Genomic DNA, 18,281 nt, shown 5'->3' on the forward strand with positions numbered 1-18,281 from the left:
CTGGGTGTAGTGGAGGAGAGTAAGAAAGTTCTTATCTGATGGCTTTTCCTCTTTCGTGACGTTGTAGGAGAGGTGACTGAGGAGGGTGCTAGGAAGGGGTCAAGGTCGGAAGCTTGAGAAAAGTGGGAAAATTTGAAGTTGCTGTGGTAAAATATATATATATTGTGTGTGTGTATATATATATATAGATACACAATTGTATGTATATATGTATGTATATATATGTAGTCAGTCAAAATAATTAGTCAAAAAGTGAACTACTTTAGGCCAGTAGACACCACCTTTGCTCTTCAAGAGTTTGCAGTCTTGTAGGTAAGTATGATGAACACATAAAAAGATAATAAGGCTATGGGTGAAAAACATCAAAATGTTTATATTGAAGATTTAGTTCTATAGGAGCCAGAGTCAGTAAGTTACTTCTGCCTTGACTAAAATGGAGGAAAACTGTGCTGGGGCACAAAAGATATACCGAAAGGACAGGAAGGAATAATAGGGAGCAAGCAGAAAGGTAACATATACTCAGTTTGTGTTTGACATTGTGCTCGATGCTTTCTATTTAATCCTCACAAGAATCCTCAATTTACAGATGAAGAAACTGAGGCTTAGAAAAGCTGGGTATCTTGAGCTAGTCATTTAGACTCTTTTATGCATCAGTTTTCTCACCTGTAACATAGGGATAATAATAATTGGAAAAAATAATTAAAATAATACATATGAAGTGCTTAGCACAGCATATGACACAAAGTAAGCACTCAACACACATGAAGTATTATCATGATTTTCATTGCTACCCAGCTCACACAGCTAGAAAGTAGAAAAGTAGAAACTGAAAAGTCCAGACCTTTTTCTATAATGTATTTGGGATGGAGAAACTGCTTTGTACCTAAAACCAGATAGGATAAGTCTCATGAAGAGGGCAGTGAACAGCCCAATTTGCCTGGCATGGAGTCAGTAGAGACTGGCAAGGTATTCTGGTTTTTTTAAATTGAAGTAGAGTTGATTTGAATTGTTGTGTTAGTTTCTGGTGTACAGCAAGTGATTCAGATTATATATATATATATATATATATATATATATATATATATCCTTTTTCATATTTTCTATTAGAGTTTATTACAAGATATTGAATATTGTTCCCTGTGCTATACGGTAGGACATTGTTGTTTATTTTATATGTAGTATTGTATCTGTTAATCCCAAACACCTAATTTATATACCCCCTTTCCCCTTTGGTAACCATAAGTTTTCTAAGTCTGTGGGTCTGCTTCTGTTTTGTAAATAAGTTCATTTGTGTCATATTTTAGATTATCCACATATAAGTGATATCATATGGTATTTGTCTTTCTCTGAGTTACTTTGCTTAGTATAATCTCTAGGCCCATCCATGTTGTTGCAAATGGCATTATTTCATTCTTTCTTATGGCTGAATAATATTCCATTGTGTATATATATTTACCACATCTTCTTTATCCATTCATCTGTCAACGGACATGTCTTGGCTATTGTAAGAAGTGCTGCTATGAACATTGGGGTGCACATACCTTTTTGAATTAAGAGTTTTCTCCAGATATATGCTCAGGAGTGGGATTGCTGTATCATATGGTAACTGTTTTAAGTTTTTTTAAGGAATCTCCAGTATGTTTTCCATACTGGCTGCACCAATTACAACAGTGTAGGAGGGTTCCCTTTTCTCTTCACCCTCTTTAGCATTTATTATTTATAGATGGTTTTGAACCCAACTGTGGGGAGTGCTGAATGCCAGACTAAATTTTTTTATTTTATCCTATCGACAAAAGGGAGATTTTACAGTGGAAGATTTGAATGCAGGGTTTCCCAATGAAATGCTTTTTAGGGATGACCAATCTGTGAGCAGTGGAGAGGATGGACCTGGGGAAGGGGGTGAAGTGGGAACCCAACTAGGAAGTGCTCATGGTGTTTCATGTCTGGGGAATGAGAAATTGAATTATGAGGTGACCACACCTGAAAGTAGCTTCACAGATACCTAACAGGCAGTAGGGACTGAGCGGGGTTTTCCCAATACTTTCTAATGCTATGGAGAAATAAAGGAGAATGAGGAATGAGAAAGAACTGCTGGATTTTCATGCAGTTGCTAGCTGGACTACAGGGAGAGAATGGTGAGCAAATGGGGAAACTCATCTGAGAAAGGTAGAAGTGAAAGAAGAAATAAGATTTTGCCCATAGGGAGAAGTGATTCTGTGCTCAGTTCCTACAAAGTGTTAAACCTACTTGCCATTTTGCTAGTTACATGCTCTGGTAGTAAAATCAGGCTAATATATATGGTTAGCAGCTAACATTTCATCAGGTGGAGTATGCCACTGACTGTTAGATATCCAGTTATTTTACATACTAAAGAATTTTTTAAATGACCTAATAGAGCCCGGGAATTGCCAAACTAGAGCCCACAGGCCAATTCCAGCCCTGTACAAGCTTTCGTAAGTAGAGTTTTATTGGAACACAGTCATGCCCAGTTCTTTACATATCATCTACGGCTGCCTTGGTGCTATGGTGGCATAGTCGAGCCATTTTGTCAGAGACCTCTGGTCCACAAAACATAAAATCTTCGCTGTCTGGCCCTTTACATAAAAAGTTTGCTGACCCTGGCCTAGAGAACAAAGCCCAAGCTTGTTGGCCCATCATGCCAGGTGTTCCCAGCACGCTCCTTGCTGGGTCTCAGCCTCATCTCCTTCCTTCCAGCTCTCATCCCAGACACACCGCACACTGTTTTACCACCTCATACCTGCTCCTTCCCTGTCTGGAGCACTTTTCTGCCTGATGGGCTCCCAGCCACAAACTGCTCAGCACTCATCCCTACTAGGAAGGGGTGTTGCCTTTCCTATGTCTCATTTATCTACCTCTGTCCCCTAGAAAGTGCCTAGAACATAGTACTCAGTTTTTGTTAAGATTTTATCAATTAAATAGCCATTTGGCTGGTGAATACAAATGAGTCCACCAGCCACCTATGGTCTTTTTTTTTAATTGGGCTATAGTTGTTTTACAATGTTGTGTTAATTTCAAGTGTACAGCAAAGTGATTCAGTTATATGTATACATATACCTATTCTTTTTCAAATGCTTTTCCCATTTAGGTTATTACAGAATATTCAGCATAGTTCCCTGTGCTACACAGTAGGTCCTTGTTGGTTATGTAGTTTATATACAGTAGTATGTATATGTCAATCCCAATCTCCCAATTTATCTCTCCACCCCACTTTGGTAACCGTAAGTTTGTTTTCTATGTCTGTGGATCTGTTTCTGTTTTGTAAATAAGTTCATTTGTATCATTTTTTTAGATTCTGCATATAAATGATAACATGATATTTGTCTTTCTCTGTCTGACTTACTTCACTTAGTATTATACTCTCCATGTACATCCATCTTGCTGCAAATGGCATTATTTCATTCTTTTCAATGGCTGAGTATTATTCCACTGTATATATGTACCACATATTCTTTATCCATTCATCTGTCAATGGATATTTAGGTTGCTTCCATGTCTTGCCTATTGTAATGAACATTGGGATGCATGTATCCTTTCTAACCATAGTTTTCTCTGGATATATGCCCGGGAGTGGGATTGCTGGATCATATGGTAGCTCTATTTTTAGTTTTTAAGGAACCTCCATACTGTTTTCCATAGTGACTACCAATTTATATTCCCACCAACAATGTAGGAGTGTTCCCTTTTCTCCACACCCTCTCTGGCATTTATTGTTTGTAGACTTTTTGATGATGGCCATTCTGACTAGTGTGAGGTAGTTTTGTAGTTTCAAGTGTACAGCACTCTCATTGTAGTTTTGATTTGCATTTCTCTAATAATTAACGATATTGAGCATCTTTTCATGTGCCTCTTGGCCATCTACATGTCTTCTTTGGGGAAATGTCTATTTAGGTCTTCTGCCCATTTTTTGTTTCATTGGGTTTGTTTTTTTGATATTGAGCTACATGAGCTGTTTGTAAATTTTGTAAAGATTAACCCCTTATCAGTCTCATCATTTGCAAATATTTTCTCTCATTCTGTGGGTTGTTTTTTTGTTTATGGTTTCCTTTGCTGTGCAAAAGCTTTTGAGTGTAATTAGGTCCCATTTTAAAATTTTTGTTTTTATTTTCATTACTCTAGGAGATGGATCCAAAAAGATATTGCTGTGATTTATGTCAAAGAGTGTTCTGCCTATGTTTTCCTCTATTGAGTGTTATAGTACCCAGTCTTATGTTTAGGTCTTTAATCCACTTCATTTTTGTGTATGGTGTTAGAGAGTGTTCTAATTTCATTCTTTTACATGTACTTGTCCGGTTTTTCCAGAACCATTTATTGAAGAGACTGTCTTTTCTCCATTGTATAGTCTTGCCTCCTTTGTCATAGATTAATTGACCACAGGTGCATGGGGTTATTTCTGGGCTTTCTATCCTGTTCCATTGATGTATATTTTTATGTTCTGTGCCAGTACCATACTGTTTTGATGACTGTGGCTTTGCAGTATGGTCTGAAGTCAGGGATCCTAGTTCCTCCAGCTGTTTTTCTTCCTCAAGATTGCTTTGGCTATTTGGAGTCTTTTGTGTCTCCATACAAACTTTGAACTTTTTTTGTTCTAGTTCTGTGAAAAATGCCATTGGTAATTTAATAGGGATTGTAATTTAATAGGGATTGCATTGAATCCATAGATTGGCTTGGGTAGTATAGTCATTTTGACAATACAGTAAGTCCCCTACATACGAACCTTCAAGTTGTGAACTTTCAAAGATTCGAACGTGCATTGAAGGCCTGATGGAATTGGAGGACCAGAGAAAGGATGAAGAGAGACAAGAGGAAGAAGAAGGAACTGAAGAACCAAAGAGATTCACAGTGCAGGAGATGGCAAGGGGATTTTATTTATTTGAGGAGGCACTGTTAGTTTTTGAGACACAGGATCTGAATGTAGAATGGTACACGAAGGTTGCAGCAGCCATTCAGGATGTAATCCAGTGCTACCATTATCATCTATGATGAGAGAAAAAGAGCTACTACCCAGACATCACTGGATCATTTTTTTCAATAGGGTAGATAGAACTGAATCCAGCAAGGAACCAGAACCTGTGCCATCAATGTCAAGCATGAGTGAAATTGCAGCTCGCCCTCTATACTATTGCTGATGATCCTTCAGCTCTACCGTCTCCCACCTCCTCTTCCTCCTCCAGTCAGTAACTCTTCTTGCCTATTCACTCAATGCCAGCCCCCGTATGCCAGCTGTTGTACTATACTATTGTGCTTTTCAAGGTACTGTACTGTAAGATTAAAAATGTTTTATTTTTTGTGTTTGTTTTTTAGGTATTATTTGTGTGAAAAGTATTATAAACCTATTACAGTACAGTACTATATAGATAATTGTGTCAGTTGGGTACCTAGGCTAACTTCGTTGGACTTACGAACTGGATTTATGAACACGCTCTTGGAATGGAACTCATTTGTGTGTAGGGGAACTACTGTATTGATTCTTCCAATCCAAGAACACGGTATACTTTTCCAACTGTTTGTGCCATCTTCCATTTCTTTCATCAGCATCTTATAGTTTTTGGAGTACAGTTCTTTTGCCTCCTTAGGTAGGTTTATCCCTAGGTATTTTATTCTTCTTGATGCAATCATAAATCGGATTGTTTCTTTAATTTTTCTTTCTGATTTTTCATTGTTAGTGTATAGAAGTGCAACAGATTTCTGAGTATTAATTTTGTATCCTGCAACTTTACTGAATTCATTGATGAGCTCTAGTGTTTTCTGGTATCACCTTTAGGATTTTCTATGTATAGTATCAAGTCATCAGCAAACAGTGACAGTTTTAACTTTTCCAATTTGAATTCCTTTTATTTATTTTTCTTCTCTGATTGCCGTGGCTAGGACTTCCAAAACTATGTTGAATAAAAGTGGCGAGAGTGGACATCCTTGTCTTGTTCCTGATCTTAGAGAAAATGCTTTCAGCTTTTCACCATTGAGTATGATGTTGGCTGTAGGTCTGTTATATATGGCCTTTATTATGTTGAGGTATGTTCCCTCTATGCCCACTTTCTAAAGAGTTCTCCCCCATAAATCAGTGTTCAATTTTGTCGAAAGCTTTTTCTGAATCTATTGAGATGATCATATGGTTTTTATTCTTCAATTTGTTAATGTGATGTATCACACTGATTGATTTGCAGATATTGAAAAAAATCCTTGCATCCCTGGGATATATCCCACTTGATCGTGGTGTATGATCCTTTTAATGTATTGTAGGATTCAGTTTGCTAACATTTTGTTGAGGATTTTTCCATCTATGCTCATCAGTGATATTGGTCTGTAATTTTCTTTCTTTCTTTCTTTCTTTTTTTTGTGGTATCCTTGTATGATTCAGGGTGATGGGGGCCTCATAGAATGAGTTTGGGAGTTTCCGATCCTATGCGATTTTTTGGAAGAGTTTGAAAAGGATAGGTGTTAACTCTTCTCTAAATGTTAGATAGAATTTGCCTGTGAAGCCATCTGGTCATGGACTTTTGTTTGTTGGGAATTTTAAAATTACAGTTTCAATTTTAGTACTTGTGATTGGTCTGTTCATATTTTCTATTTCTTCCTGGTCAGTCTTGGGAGATTGTATCCTTCTAAGAATTTGTCCATTTCTTCTAGGTTGTCCATTTTATTGGCATATAGTTGCTTGTATTGATAGTAGTCTGTTAGGAGCCTTTGCATTTCTGTGGTGTCCATTGTAACTTCTCGCTTTTCATTTCTAATTTTATTAATTTGAGTCCTCTCCCTTTTTTTCTTGATGAGTCTGGCTAAAGGTTTATCAATTTTGTCTATCTTTTCAAAGAACTGAATTTGTTCCATTGATCTTTTCTATTTTCTTCATCTCCATTTCATTTATTTCTGCTCTGATCTTTTTTTTTTAAATTTACTAGTGTTGGGGTTTTTTTGAATTTTATTTATTTTTTTTATACAGCAGGTTCTTACTAGTCATCCATTTTATACACGTCAGTGTATACATGTCAATCCCAATCTCCCAATTCATCACACCACCCCCCCACCTCTTTCCCCCCTTGGTGGCTATACGTTTGTTCTCTACATCTCTGTCTCAATTTCTGCCCTGCAAACTGGTTCATCTGTACCATTTTTCTAGGTTCCACATATATGTGTTAATGTACGATATTTGTTTTTCTCTTTCTGACTTACTTCACTCTGTATGACATTCTCTAGATCCATCCATGTCTCTACAAATGACCCAGTTTTGTTCCTTTTACGGCTGAGTAATATTCCATTGTATATATGTACCACATCTTCTTTATCCATTTCTCTGTCGATGGGCATTTAGGTTGCTTCCATGACCTGGCTATTGTAAATAGTGCTGGAATGAACATTAGGGTGCATGTGTCTTTTTGAATTATGGTTTTCTCTGGGTATATGCCCAGTAGTGGGATTGCTGGGTCATATGGTAATTATATTTTTAGTTTTTTAAGGAATCTCCATACTGTTCTCCATAATGGCTGTATCAATTTACATTCCCACCAACAGTGCAAGAGGGTTCCCTTTTCTCCACACCCTCTCCAGCATTTGCTGTTTGTAGATTTTCTGATGATGCCCATTCTAACTGGTGTGAGGTGATAGTCCAGCCATGGCTAGCACTTCCAAAACTACATTGAATAATAGTTGTAAGAGTGGACATCCTTGTCTTGTTCCTGATCTTAGAGGAAATGCTTTCAGTTTTTCACCATTGAGAATGATGTTTGCTGTGGGTTTGTCATATATGGCCTTTATTATGTTGAGGTAGGACCCTCTATGCCCACTTTCTGGAGAGTTTTTTATCATAAATGGGTGTTCAATTTTGTCAAAAGATTTTTCTGCATCTTTTGAGATGATCATATGGTTTTTATTCTTCAGTTTGTTAATATGGTGTATCATATCGATTGATTTGCATATATTGAAGAATCCTTGCATCCCTGGGATGAATCCCACTTGATCATGGTGTATGATCCTTTTAATGTGTTGTTGGATTCTGTTTGCTAGTATTTTGTTAAGGATTTTTGCATCTATATTCATCACTGATTTTGGTCTGTAATTTTCTTTTTTTGTAGTATCTTTGTCTGGTTTTGGTATTAGGGTGATGGTGGCCTCATAGAATGAATTTGGGAGTGTTCCTTCCTCTGCAATTTTTTGGAAGAGTTTGAGAAGGATGGGTGTTAGCTCTTCTCTAAATGTTTGATAGAATTCACCTGTGAAGCCATCTGGTCCTGACCTTTTGTTTGTTGGAAGATTTTTAATCACAGTTTCAACTTCATTACTTGTGATTGGTCTGTTCATATTTTCTATTTCTTCCTGGTTCAGTCTTGGAAGGTTATATGTTTCTAAGAATTTGTCCATTTCTTCCAGGTTGTCCATTTTATTGGCATAGAGTTGCTTGTAGTAGTCTCTTAGGATGCTTTGTATTTCTGCAGTGTCTGTTGTAACTTTTCCTTTTTCATTTCTAATTTTATTGATTTCAGTCCTCTCCCTCTTGATGAGTCTGGTTAATGGTTTATCAATTTTGTTTATCTTCTCAAAGAACCAGCTTTTAGTTTTACTGATCTTTGCTTTTGTATTCTTTGTTGCCATTTCATTTATTTCTGCTCTGATCTTTATGATTTCTTTCCTTCTGCTAACTATGGCTTGTGTTTGTTCTTCTTTTTCTAGTTCCTTTAGGTTTAAGGTTAGATTGTTTGAGATTTTTCTTGTTTCTTGAGGTAGGCTTGTATAGCTATAAACTTCCCTCTTAGAACTGCTTTTGCTGCATCCCATAGGTTTTGGATAGTCGTGTTTTCATTGTCATTTGTCTCTAGGTATTTTTTGATTTCCTCTTTGATTTCTTCAGTGATCTCTTGGTTATTTAGTAACGTATTGTTAGGTTCCATGTGTTTGTGTTTTTTACGTTTTTTTTCCCTGAAATTGATTTCTAATCTTATAGCGTTATGGTCAGAAAAGATGCTTGATATGATATCAGTTTTCTTAAATTAACTGAGGCTAGACTTGTGACCCAAGATATGATCTGTCCTGGAGAATGTTCCATGCGCACTTGAGAGGAAAGTGTAATCTGCTGTTTTTGGATGGAATGTCTTATAAGTATCAATTAAATCTATCTCATCTATTGTGTCATTTAAAGCTGTGTTTCTTTATTAATTTTCTATTTGGATAAGCTGTTGATTGGTGTAAGTGAGGTGTTAAAGTCCCCCACTATTATTGTTTTACTGTTGATTTCCTCTTTTAGAGCTGTTAGCAATTGCCTTATGTATTGAGGTGCTCCTGTGTTGGGTGCATATATATTTATAATTGTTATATCTTCTTCTTGGATTGATCCCTTGATCATTATGTACTGTCCTTCCTTGTCTCTTGTAACATTCTTTATTTTAAATACTATTTTATCTAATATGAGTATTGCTACTCCAGCTTTCTTTTGATTTCCATTTGCATGGAATATCTTTTTCCATTCCCTCACTTTCAGTCTGTAAGTGTCCCTAGGTATGAAGTGGGTCTCTTGTAGACAGCATATATATGGGTCTTTTTTTTGTATCCATTCAGCAAGCCTGTGTCTTTTGGTTGGAGCATTTAATCCATTCACCTTTAAGGTAATTAGTGATATGTATGTTCCTATTACCATTTTCTTAATTGTTTTGGGTTTGTTTTTGTAGGTTCTCTTCTTCTCTTGTGTTTCCCACTTAGAGAAGTTCCTTTAGCATTTGTTGTAGAGCTGGTTTGGTGGTGCTGAATTCCCTTAGCTTTTGCTTGTCTGTAAAGCTTTTGATTTCTCCATCGAATCTCAGTGAGATCCTTGCTGGGTAGAGTAATCTTGGCTGTAGGTTCTTCTCTTTCATCACTTTAAGTATATCATGCCACTCCCTTCTGGCTTGTAGAGTTTCTGCTGAGAATCCAGCTGTTAACCTTATGGGAGTTCCCTTGTATGTTATTTGTGATTTTTCCCTTGCTGCTTTCAATAATTTTTCTTTGTGTTTAATTTTTGCCAAATTGATTACTATGTTTCTTGGCCTGTTTCTCCTTGGGTTTATCCTGTATGGGACTCTCTGCACTTCCTGAACTTGGGTGGCTATTTCCTTTCCTATGTTTGGGAAGTTTTCGACTATAATCTCTTCAAATATTTTCTCGGGTCCTTTCTCTCTCTCCTTCTGGGACCCCTATAATGTGAATGTTGTTGCGTTTAATGTTGTCCCGGGGTCTCTTAGGCTGTCTTCATTTCTTTTCATTCTTTTTTCTTTATTCTGTTTTGTGGCAGTGATTTTCACCATTCTGTCTTCCAGGTCACTTATCCGTTCTTCTGCCTCAGTTATCCTGCTATTGATTCCTTCTAGTGTTTTTTTCATTTCAGTTACTGTATTGTTCATCTCTGTTTGTTTGTTCTTTAATTCTTCTAGGTCTTTGTTAAACATTTCTTGCATCTTCTCGATCTTTGCCTCTGTTCTTTATCCGAGGTCCTGGATCATCTTCACTATCATTCTGAATTCTTTTTCTGGAAGGTGGCCTATCTCCACTTCATTTAGTTGTTTTTCTGGGGTTTTATTTTGTTCTCTGGTACATAGCCCTCTGCCTTTTCATCTCGTCTGTCTTTCTGTGAATGTGGTTTTTTTCCCACAGGCTGCAGGATTGTAGTTCTTCTTGCTTTTGCTGTCTGCCCTCTCTGCTCTGCTCTTTATGATTTCTTTCCTTCTACTCACTTTGGGTTTTGTTTGTTCTTCTTTCTTTAGTTGCTTTAGGTGTAAGGTTAGGTTTTTTATTTGGGATTTTTCTTGTTTCCTAAGATTGTATTGCTATAAACGTCCCTCTTAGAACTGCTTTTTCTGCATCCTATAGATTTTGGATCATTGTACTTTTGTTTTCATTTGTCTCTAGGTATTTTTGATTTCCGCTTTGATTTCTTCAGTGATCCATTGGTTGTTTAGTAGCATATTGTTCAGCCTCCAGCTGTTTGTGTTTTTTACAGTTTTTTCTTGTCATCAATTTGTAATCTCATAGTGTTGTGGGTGGAAAAGATACTTGATACTGTTTCAATTTTCTTAAATGTACCAAGGCTTGCTTTGTGGCCCAGCATGTGATCAGTCCTGGAGAATGTTCCGTGTGCACTTGAGAGGAATGTGTAGACTGCTGTTTTTGGATGGAATGCTCTGTAAATATCAGTTAAGTCCATCTGGTCTAATGTGTCATTTAAGGCCTGTGTTTCCTTACTGATTTTCTGTCTGAATGATCTGTCCATTGATGAAAGTGGGGTGTTAAATTCCCCCACTGTTATTATGTTATATATATTCATTCATTATATATAATTAGCCAAACCCATTAGTGCTAACATTTCTTTGTCGTGTCTAAACAATCAAGTGTTCTCCTTTGACTGAGATGCCTTAATGATCATTCTGTGAGACTCATGAATCAGTCACATCAACTTCTGCTTTGACCTTTTTTCCATCTATTCTAAGAGACTGACAGTTTCTCATACCTTCAGTTGCCTCACTTGGCAGTCCTTTTGCACATATCTCAGTAGTTAAATGTAACACAGCTTCATCTATTTTTGGGTGTCCTCCATTCTTAGGTTCCAAAAAGCTCTAGGTGTTGCTTTTCTATGAAATATGGGTTTGTGGCCATTTCTCTGACAAACACTTATTTCACAAATATTAAAGTTATGTCCTGCTTCTGTTTCCAGGCCTTTCTATACGCATAATAACTTCCTATTGTAATGCGAAGCATAGTGTTATCTTAATAGAAACATTTTAAGTGGCAAACAATATATGTAATACCAACAGTGCATGTAACTCAATTGAAGAGAAAACAATATATGTAAATATCAACAGCTGTAACAGTATTTGTGTGTGTGCAAGCAGTGGTAGCTATATCAAGACGGCCAGCTGGTCAGCCGCTACTGTAAAGCACCTTCAGTTGTAAGACACATCTCAATTTATAAGCTAAAATGTGGAAGAAATGTGGTCTTAGAATTAGGCTGCCCTTCCTTACTTCCTGTAATCTTTCCTGACCGTCCCTTTGCCAGGGTTGGGACACATAGATCAACAAGTAATGGGCTTACAGTCTTGTGGGAAAACAGACAACTAGACAAGTCTTTCTACTAGTGGGCAATAAGGGCTATGATAGGAGAAGTGGAAGGTACCAGGAGAACAAAAAGAAGAGAGCCCACCCAGAAGTAGCACTCTTCTGGCTGGGTAATGAAGGAGGTAAGTAGTTAGGCAGTGATGGAAGAGGGCCTGTCAGACGGCAAGTGTACTGGAAGGTAGGAGGAACAACATATGCCTGAGCTTGATTGGGCATGGCAGAGTTGAGGAATGGAAAGTGGTTCTGTGTGAATAGAACTGAGTGTGGTGGAGAGAATGTAAATGACATGATCAGATTTGCAACTGAGGTAAAATACCTGATGTCCAGGGCCGAGCAATAATCAAACCAAGATGGGATCATAATTCTGTGATGAGGTTTAATTAAGCCAGAAGTCTCCCATGTTTTTTGCTATAGCAGGGTTTGAGTCCAGGGTACTGGGAAGTACGTAAAAGGTCACAGCTGTTGGTAAGTGGGTGGTTGAGAAGAGCCTCTTATGAGTGCTCAAAGAGGTTTGCAGGCTTGCCAGCTACTTCCTCTGTGTAAGTTGGGACTTTAAATTTTGCTGAAGAATGCTGAGTAGCCAGATATATGTGGCATTGCCTGTAACATTGAAGTACACACTGAAGGGTTTGGAGTCATTGGTCAAAGAGATTTTCTCAAGCCTTTGAGAGGAATCATGCACACATGGGAAGGTGATTTGACCCTGTCCGGCCACTCTGTCAAGTGATATCTTCTAAGAAGTACAATGTTTCTTTTAAATGCTGTGTCTAATGCATGATATGGAACAGCATGGAAGTCCCTGGCTGTATTTTGTAGGAGGTAAAACTCCATACCTCTTATCAAGTATTGCAGTGACCAGCCATTTTAAATAGGCTCACCAGAGCTGTATTTTTAAATGACCAGGTACGTGATATGTGAATACCTGAAAGAGGAGATTTCTATGATTCGCAAAGGCTTAGGGTGGTCCAAGAGCTATAAGATTTTTCAGGCTTCTGACTTCACCAAAGTGTCAGTCCTTTAATGGGCTGCTCCGTTGCTTGGGCACAATGTTCCTCTTTCCCCATTAAACTTGATCCTCCTCCATTGAGTCTACCTCTGTTACCAAAGTCATACTGTGTCTTCCTTCACTCTTCTTCTTAATCACCCTCTCTGTTCAACCACATCCTCACCTCTTATTGATTGGTTCTACCGACTTCATTATCTCCTGCAACCATCTTGTTGTCTCCATTCCTACTGCGGCCAAGCTAGACCACACCAAGGTAGCTTGTAATTCACTCATTGTTCTTTTTGGTAATGGACAGAAACTTGGGTTCTTAATGATATCCAAGGGCTTATAAATGGTAATTTATCAAACAGGTTATCATTTAAAAGACAGTGAAGGTCTCTGAGTCTTAAAACATTAAAATGGGGAAACAGAACTAAATAATACATAAGTTAATAAAAAGCGACAAACATAAGCATAGCATTTTGTTTCCCTAGATAAGGAAACTATTTATTCAACTAATATTTATGGAGTACCAAATATATATATCAGGTACTTTATAGGCATGGGAAATATAGCAGTGAACAAGACAGACAAAATCCTTGTGCCTATAGATATGATATTGTGGCAGGGTATATAGACAATTTGTTTTCAGAAATCAATCCAAAGACCAAAAAAAAACACAAAAAGGACGAGACACTAAAATTTCTAAATTGTTGTTTTAAATTCTAGCAAAAGCTACTTATTCAAAATGTTTAAATGTTAATTCATAAAGAAGCCACAACTGGCAATAATTCAATTATCATTTTTTCTAGATATAATAAAATGCAAAAGAGACAGAAGTCCCTCCAGTCCTCAGCAATGTCCACGTTGCATGAACCCCAGGACCTCTAAAGGCAGGCCCTTAGTTATGGTCCCAGCTGCAGCTTTCCTGTGTGCCAAGCCAACCATTGACCCCTCCCTGAAATTGAAGAGCCTGACTATTCTGGAAGATAGTGTTTCTGTGTCCATCTCTCCCCAAGATTTCATGGCACCCTTCGGCTCCCTGACTTTGAATATGACAGACCAGTCTGGAAATGAAGCTAACATGATCTGCAGTATCCAAAAGCCCTCAACAACATCATCCACTGCATTCACTGCAGAAAATGACTATATCATGCTAAACGCATCATTTTCAACATTTCTGGTGTGTAACATAGATTACAGTCACATTCAGCCAGTGTGGAAAGTGCTGGCTTTGTACAGTGACTCTCCTCTGATCCTAGAAAGGAGCCACTTGCTCACTGAAACACCACAACTCTGCTACAAATATAAACAGGTGGTACTGAAGCCTGAAGACATCTTTACCAACATCGAGGCTGATCTCAGAGCAGATCCCTCTTGGTTGATGCAAGACCAAATTTCCTTGCAGCTAAACAGAACTGCCACCACACTCAGTACACTGCAGATCCAGTACTCCAGCGATGCCCAAGTCACTTTACCAAGGGCAGAGAAGAAGCCAGAGAAACACAAATGGACCATGATTTCCAGGGATAACAATACTAAGCGGGAACGCACTGTTTTGGTCGGTGGGACCATTGACCTAGATTGCCCCAGCCAAGGAGACCCTCCCCCACAACTGGAGTGGCTTCTAGCTGATGGAAGTAAAGTGAGAGCCCCTTACGTTAGTGAGGATGGACGAATCCTGATAGACAAAAGTGGAAAACTGGAACTCCAGATGGCTGATAGTTTTGACACAGGCATATACCACTGCATAAGCACCAATTACGATGATGCAGATATTCTCACCTATAGGATTACGGTGGTAGAGCCCTACATAGAAGCTTATCAGGAAAATGGAGCTCGTCATGTAGTTTCCATTGGTGAAACACTTGACCTTCCATGCCATTCTACGGGTATCCCAGATGCCTCTGTCAGCTGGGTTCTTCCAGGAAACACTGTGCTCTATCAGTCCTCAAGAGATAAGCAAATTCTTAACAATGGCACATTAAGAATATTACAGGCGACTCAAAAAGACCAGGGTCATTATCGTTGTGTAGCAGCCAACCCATCAGGGATCGATTTGTTAATTAACAAAGTTTCAGTCAAAATAAAAGGGCAACAGCCAGTGGAGCATAATGTAGAAACAGATGGATCTGGGTTTGATGAGCTCAATGCCATTGCTCAGCTTAAGGACCCACCAGCTGCACAACTCCCCACATCTGCTCCAGTGAGGGCTGAGGCTGGAAAACAAGTCTCAATCACAAGTAAGAATCCTAAGCATGGGGTGTTAATAGCCCAGCGGCGTGGAGATGCAACCAACCGACGTTTCGGAGAGCACAGGAGGCAGTTCCCTCCCTCTGCCCGGAGAATTGACCCCCAACACTGGGCAGCACTACTGGAGAAAGCTAAAAAGAATATTGTGCCTGAGAAGCGAGAAAATACCATAACAAAGCCACCTCTACCGGTCACCCAACTCCTGGAAATACCTGGTGAGGAAGTAGACTCATCAGGCATGCTCCCTCCAGATGAGGAATTTATGGTCCTGGTGACTAAAGCTCCCAGTGTTCTGGCAAGGACAGTGACTGCTGATTCCAGAAAATCATCTGATAGCCCTGTGACAAGTATAACTGCTGGCACCCAAGTCTCCCCAATTGTGAGTCCACAGATACTACTGCCTGAAAAACCAAGAGGTTTCAAACCATCTACTACTATTAAAACTAAAGCCATGTCAAAGAATATGAACACAACCACATCAAGCAAAATGCAAGGCACAACCAACCGAAATTTATCTACTATCTTTCCTCTACTACCTGAAGCAAGTCAATTTCAGGATACTGACGACATGGAGAGAAAAAGAGAGCATTTGCAAAGTGCACCCCCAGTAACAGTGGGGGCTACTACAATCAAAGATGTCCGTATCAAAATTCTGGGCAGTGCTAACAGTAAAGCTGATGTATTTTTAGGATCAGTAAATGCCACGAAGAGTCATCAGACGTCTGTAGTAGGAGTCAGCGAACCCTGGAGCCATCATTCCCATTCTCATGTTACTCAAAAACCTAACACCTCTAAGCTCCCTTCAGACCCATACACTGGTGCTCATTCTCAGTTACACATTCCTAGAAATAGTACAATTAACACTCCACTGTCCAGACACTTTGGAAGGCGGAGGAAAATTTGGAGCAGGGGGCGAACTCCAATTTTCCGACAGCATGGATACAACTTTGTGGGGCCAACACTCAGAGGTTCTTCTGTAGAAAGAACCACTGCATTTTTAGCCACAGAGCACAATGTGGAGTGCCCATCCTGTTCTCCCAGAGAAAGACTCACCACTGCTGCAGCAGCATTGCCTTTTCCAAGGACTTCCCCCATCACCCTCCCTGAAGCTAAAATTGCCAGAGTCATAGCAGAAGAATCTACAACTCTAGTCCACAATCCATCATTACTATTTGAGAAAAAACCAAATGTAGATGTTGAGAAAACAACACAGACAATAAAATGTTTCAGTGCTGAAAGTACCCAAGTGACTCCAACTTGTGCAGTTATGACTCATGCAACAAATATTAGTTACCCAAGCATGTCTAAAGTCAGTGAAGCTAAAAGAGATTCAGTGATTGTATCGCCACTTCCAGGTCCCACCATCAAGCCACCTATGCCTACTACTATAGCCATTACAAGACTTTCAAGAAGGAAAATTCCCTGGCATCATATCTTTGTAAATAACCATATCCAAAAAGAAAAGCTAAAGAATCAGCAAAAATTTGGTTCACAAAAAAGCACAGACTTGGTTCTTCCTAAAATATCTCCTGCTTTACCCACAGATAAAGTTTCCCCCTTCCATTTCACAACACTCTCAGCAAGTGTGATGCAAATTCCATCCGTAACATCAGCTACAACTCACCACAGTACCACTAGAACACACAGTCGTATAAGTCTCCCAACAGTGAAGGAGCTGCCCTTCCCACCTGTTTACCCTACACCTCCTAGTAGCTCAAGCAAAGAATCAAGTACAGATTTCATATCACTGCAAACAGCCATGCTGACAACTACTCCTACTGCCCCTGCATCTATCATTATCAACAAAGCCCAAATAGCCAGACCCAGGGCACGAAAAGTACAAAGAATAAAGGAGCCTCAAAAGAATAGGAATGACCCAAATAACTCTCCCAGCCAGATTTCTGGCTTCATTACACCCACCACTGTGACACTTCCTGTTCTAACAGCAGCTGAAACTTCAACCAAACCCAGTGTGTCTGTTCTCACTCATTCTCTTCTAGAAAACATAAAAGAAATTTCAAGCACAATTGGTCTTCATCCAAGAACCTTTCATCTGACAGATGTGCTCGAAGAACCACCCCAGAAGAGCAGTCAGACTTTGAAGAGAACAGCTGCTTCTGAAACCACTTTGTCCAGCAAACGACACCAGAGTACCACCACTAGGAACACAATCCTTAGACGCTCAACTGTGCCACCCTTCCTGAGCGCCAGTGCCACTCCAATGCCAATTCCCACCTCCCCTCCCTTGAGTAGCCAAAATGCAGTTGCTGACAATATGGCAACTCCCATTTTCAGGACGATGACAAGTACAATGGTCAAGTCACATGAATCCTCAAAGCACAATGCTCATCCACGGCAATTAGCAGTAACACCTCCCCAAACTCACCCAAATGCCAAGTTCACAATTGGAATCACCCACTTTGTCTACTCCAATCTGTTACGTTCTACTTCTATGCCAGCACTAATAACAGCTAAATCACAGACTTCTAAGTTGACTCCCTCTTCCTGGTCAGAAAACCATTTTTGGCACAAGTCACACCCAGAAATGGCTGAAAAGGTCAAAAAGCCAGTAGTGAGCATACTGCCCACTCCAGATCTGCCAGAGGACACCACTCATGCTTCAAATTGGGATACACAGAAGAATGCAAAGAAAAGTAGCTTCGATAAGACACCAATTCAAAAAATAACAACTTCCAAATTCCTTCCCTTTGATTCTTTATCTAGGAATATATTGCAAAGGCCCAGAATAGTTGGAGGAAGAGCGGCAAGTTTTACTGTTCCAGCTAACTCAGATGCCTTTCTTCCTTGTGAAGCTGTTGGGAATCCCATGCCCACTATCCACTGGACCAGAGTCTCATCAGGTATTTGAAACGGTTTCTTTACGCTTCATCTTCTTTAGTTACAAAACAAGGAAAACACTGTGTTATGTTTTGGGGTTATGTAGCCAAATAAT

At 39.1% G+C, this 18,281-nt stretch overlaps 1 protein-coding gene across 1 annotated transcript in view; it reads left to right on the top strand.

Annotated features, from left to right (window-relative positions):
* The window catches only part of IGSF10 (immunoglobulin superfamily member 10), a 93,754-nt gene that overhangs the window by 61,961 nt on the left and 13,512 nt on the right, over nt 1-18,281 (top strand). The window contains exon 5 of the mRNA XM_079921176.1: nt 13,888-18,189. Coding sequence (XP_079777302.1) covers nt 13,888-18,189 — 4,302 coding nt within the window. The remainder of the gene's footprint in view (nt 1-13,887; nt 18,190-18,281) is intronic.

The sequence above is a fragment of the Stenella coeruleoalba genome (genome assembly GCF_951394435.1).
Source record: "Stenella coeruleoalba genome assembly, chromosome: 5".
Taxonomy (NCBI): Eukaryota; Metazoa; Chordata; class Mammalia; order Artiodactyla; family Delphinidae; genus Stenella; species Stenella coeruleoalba.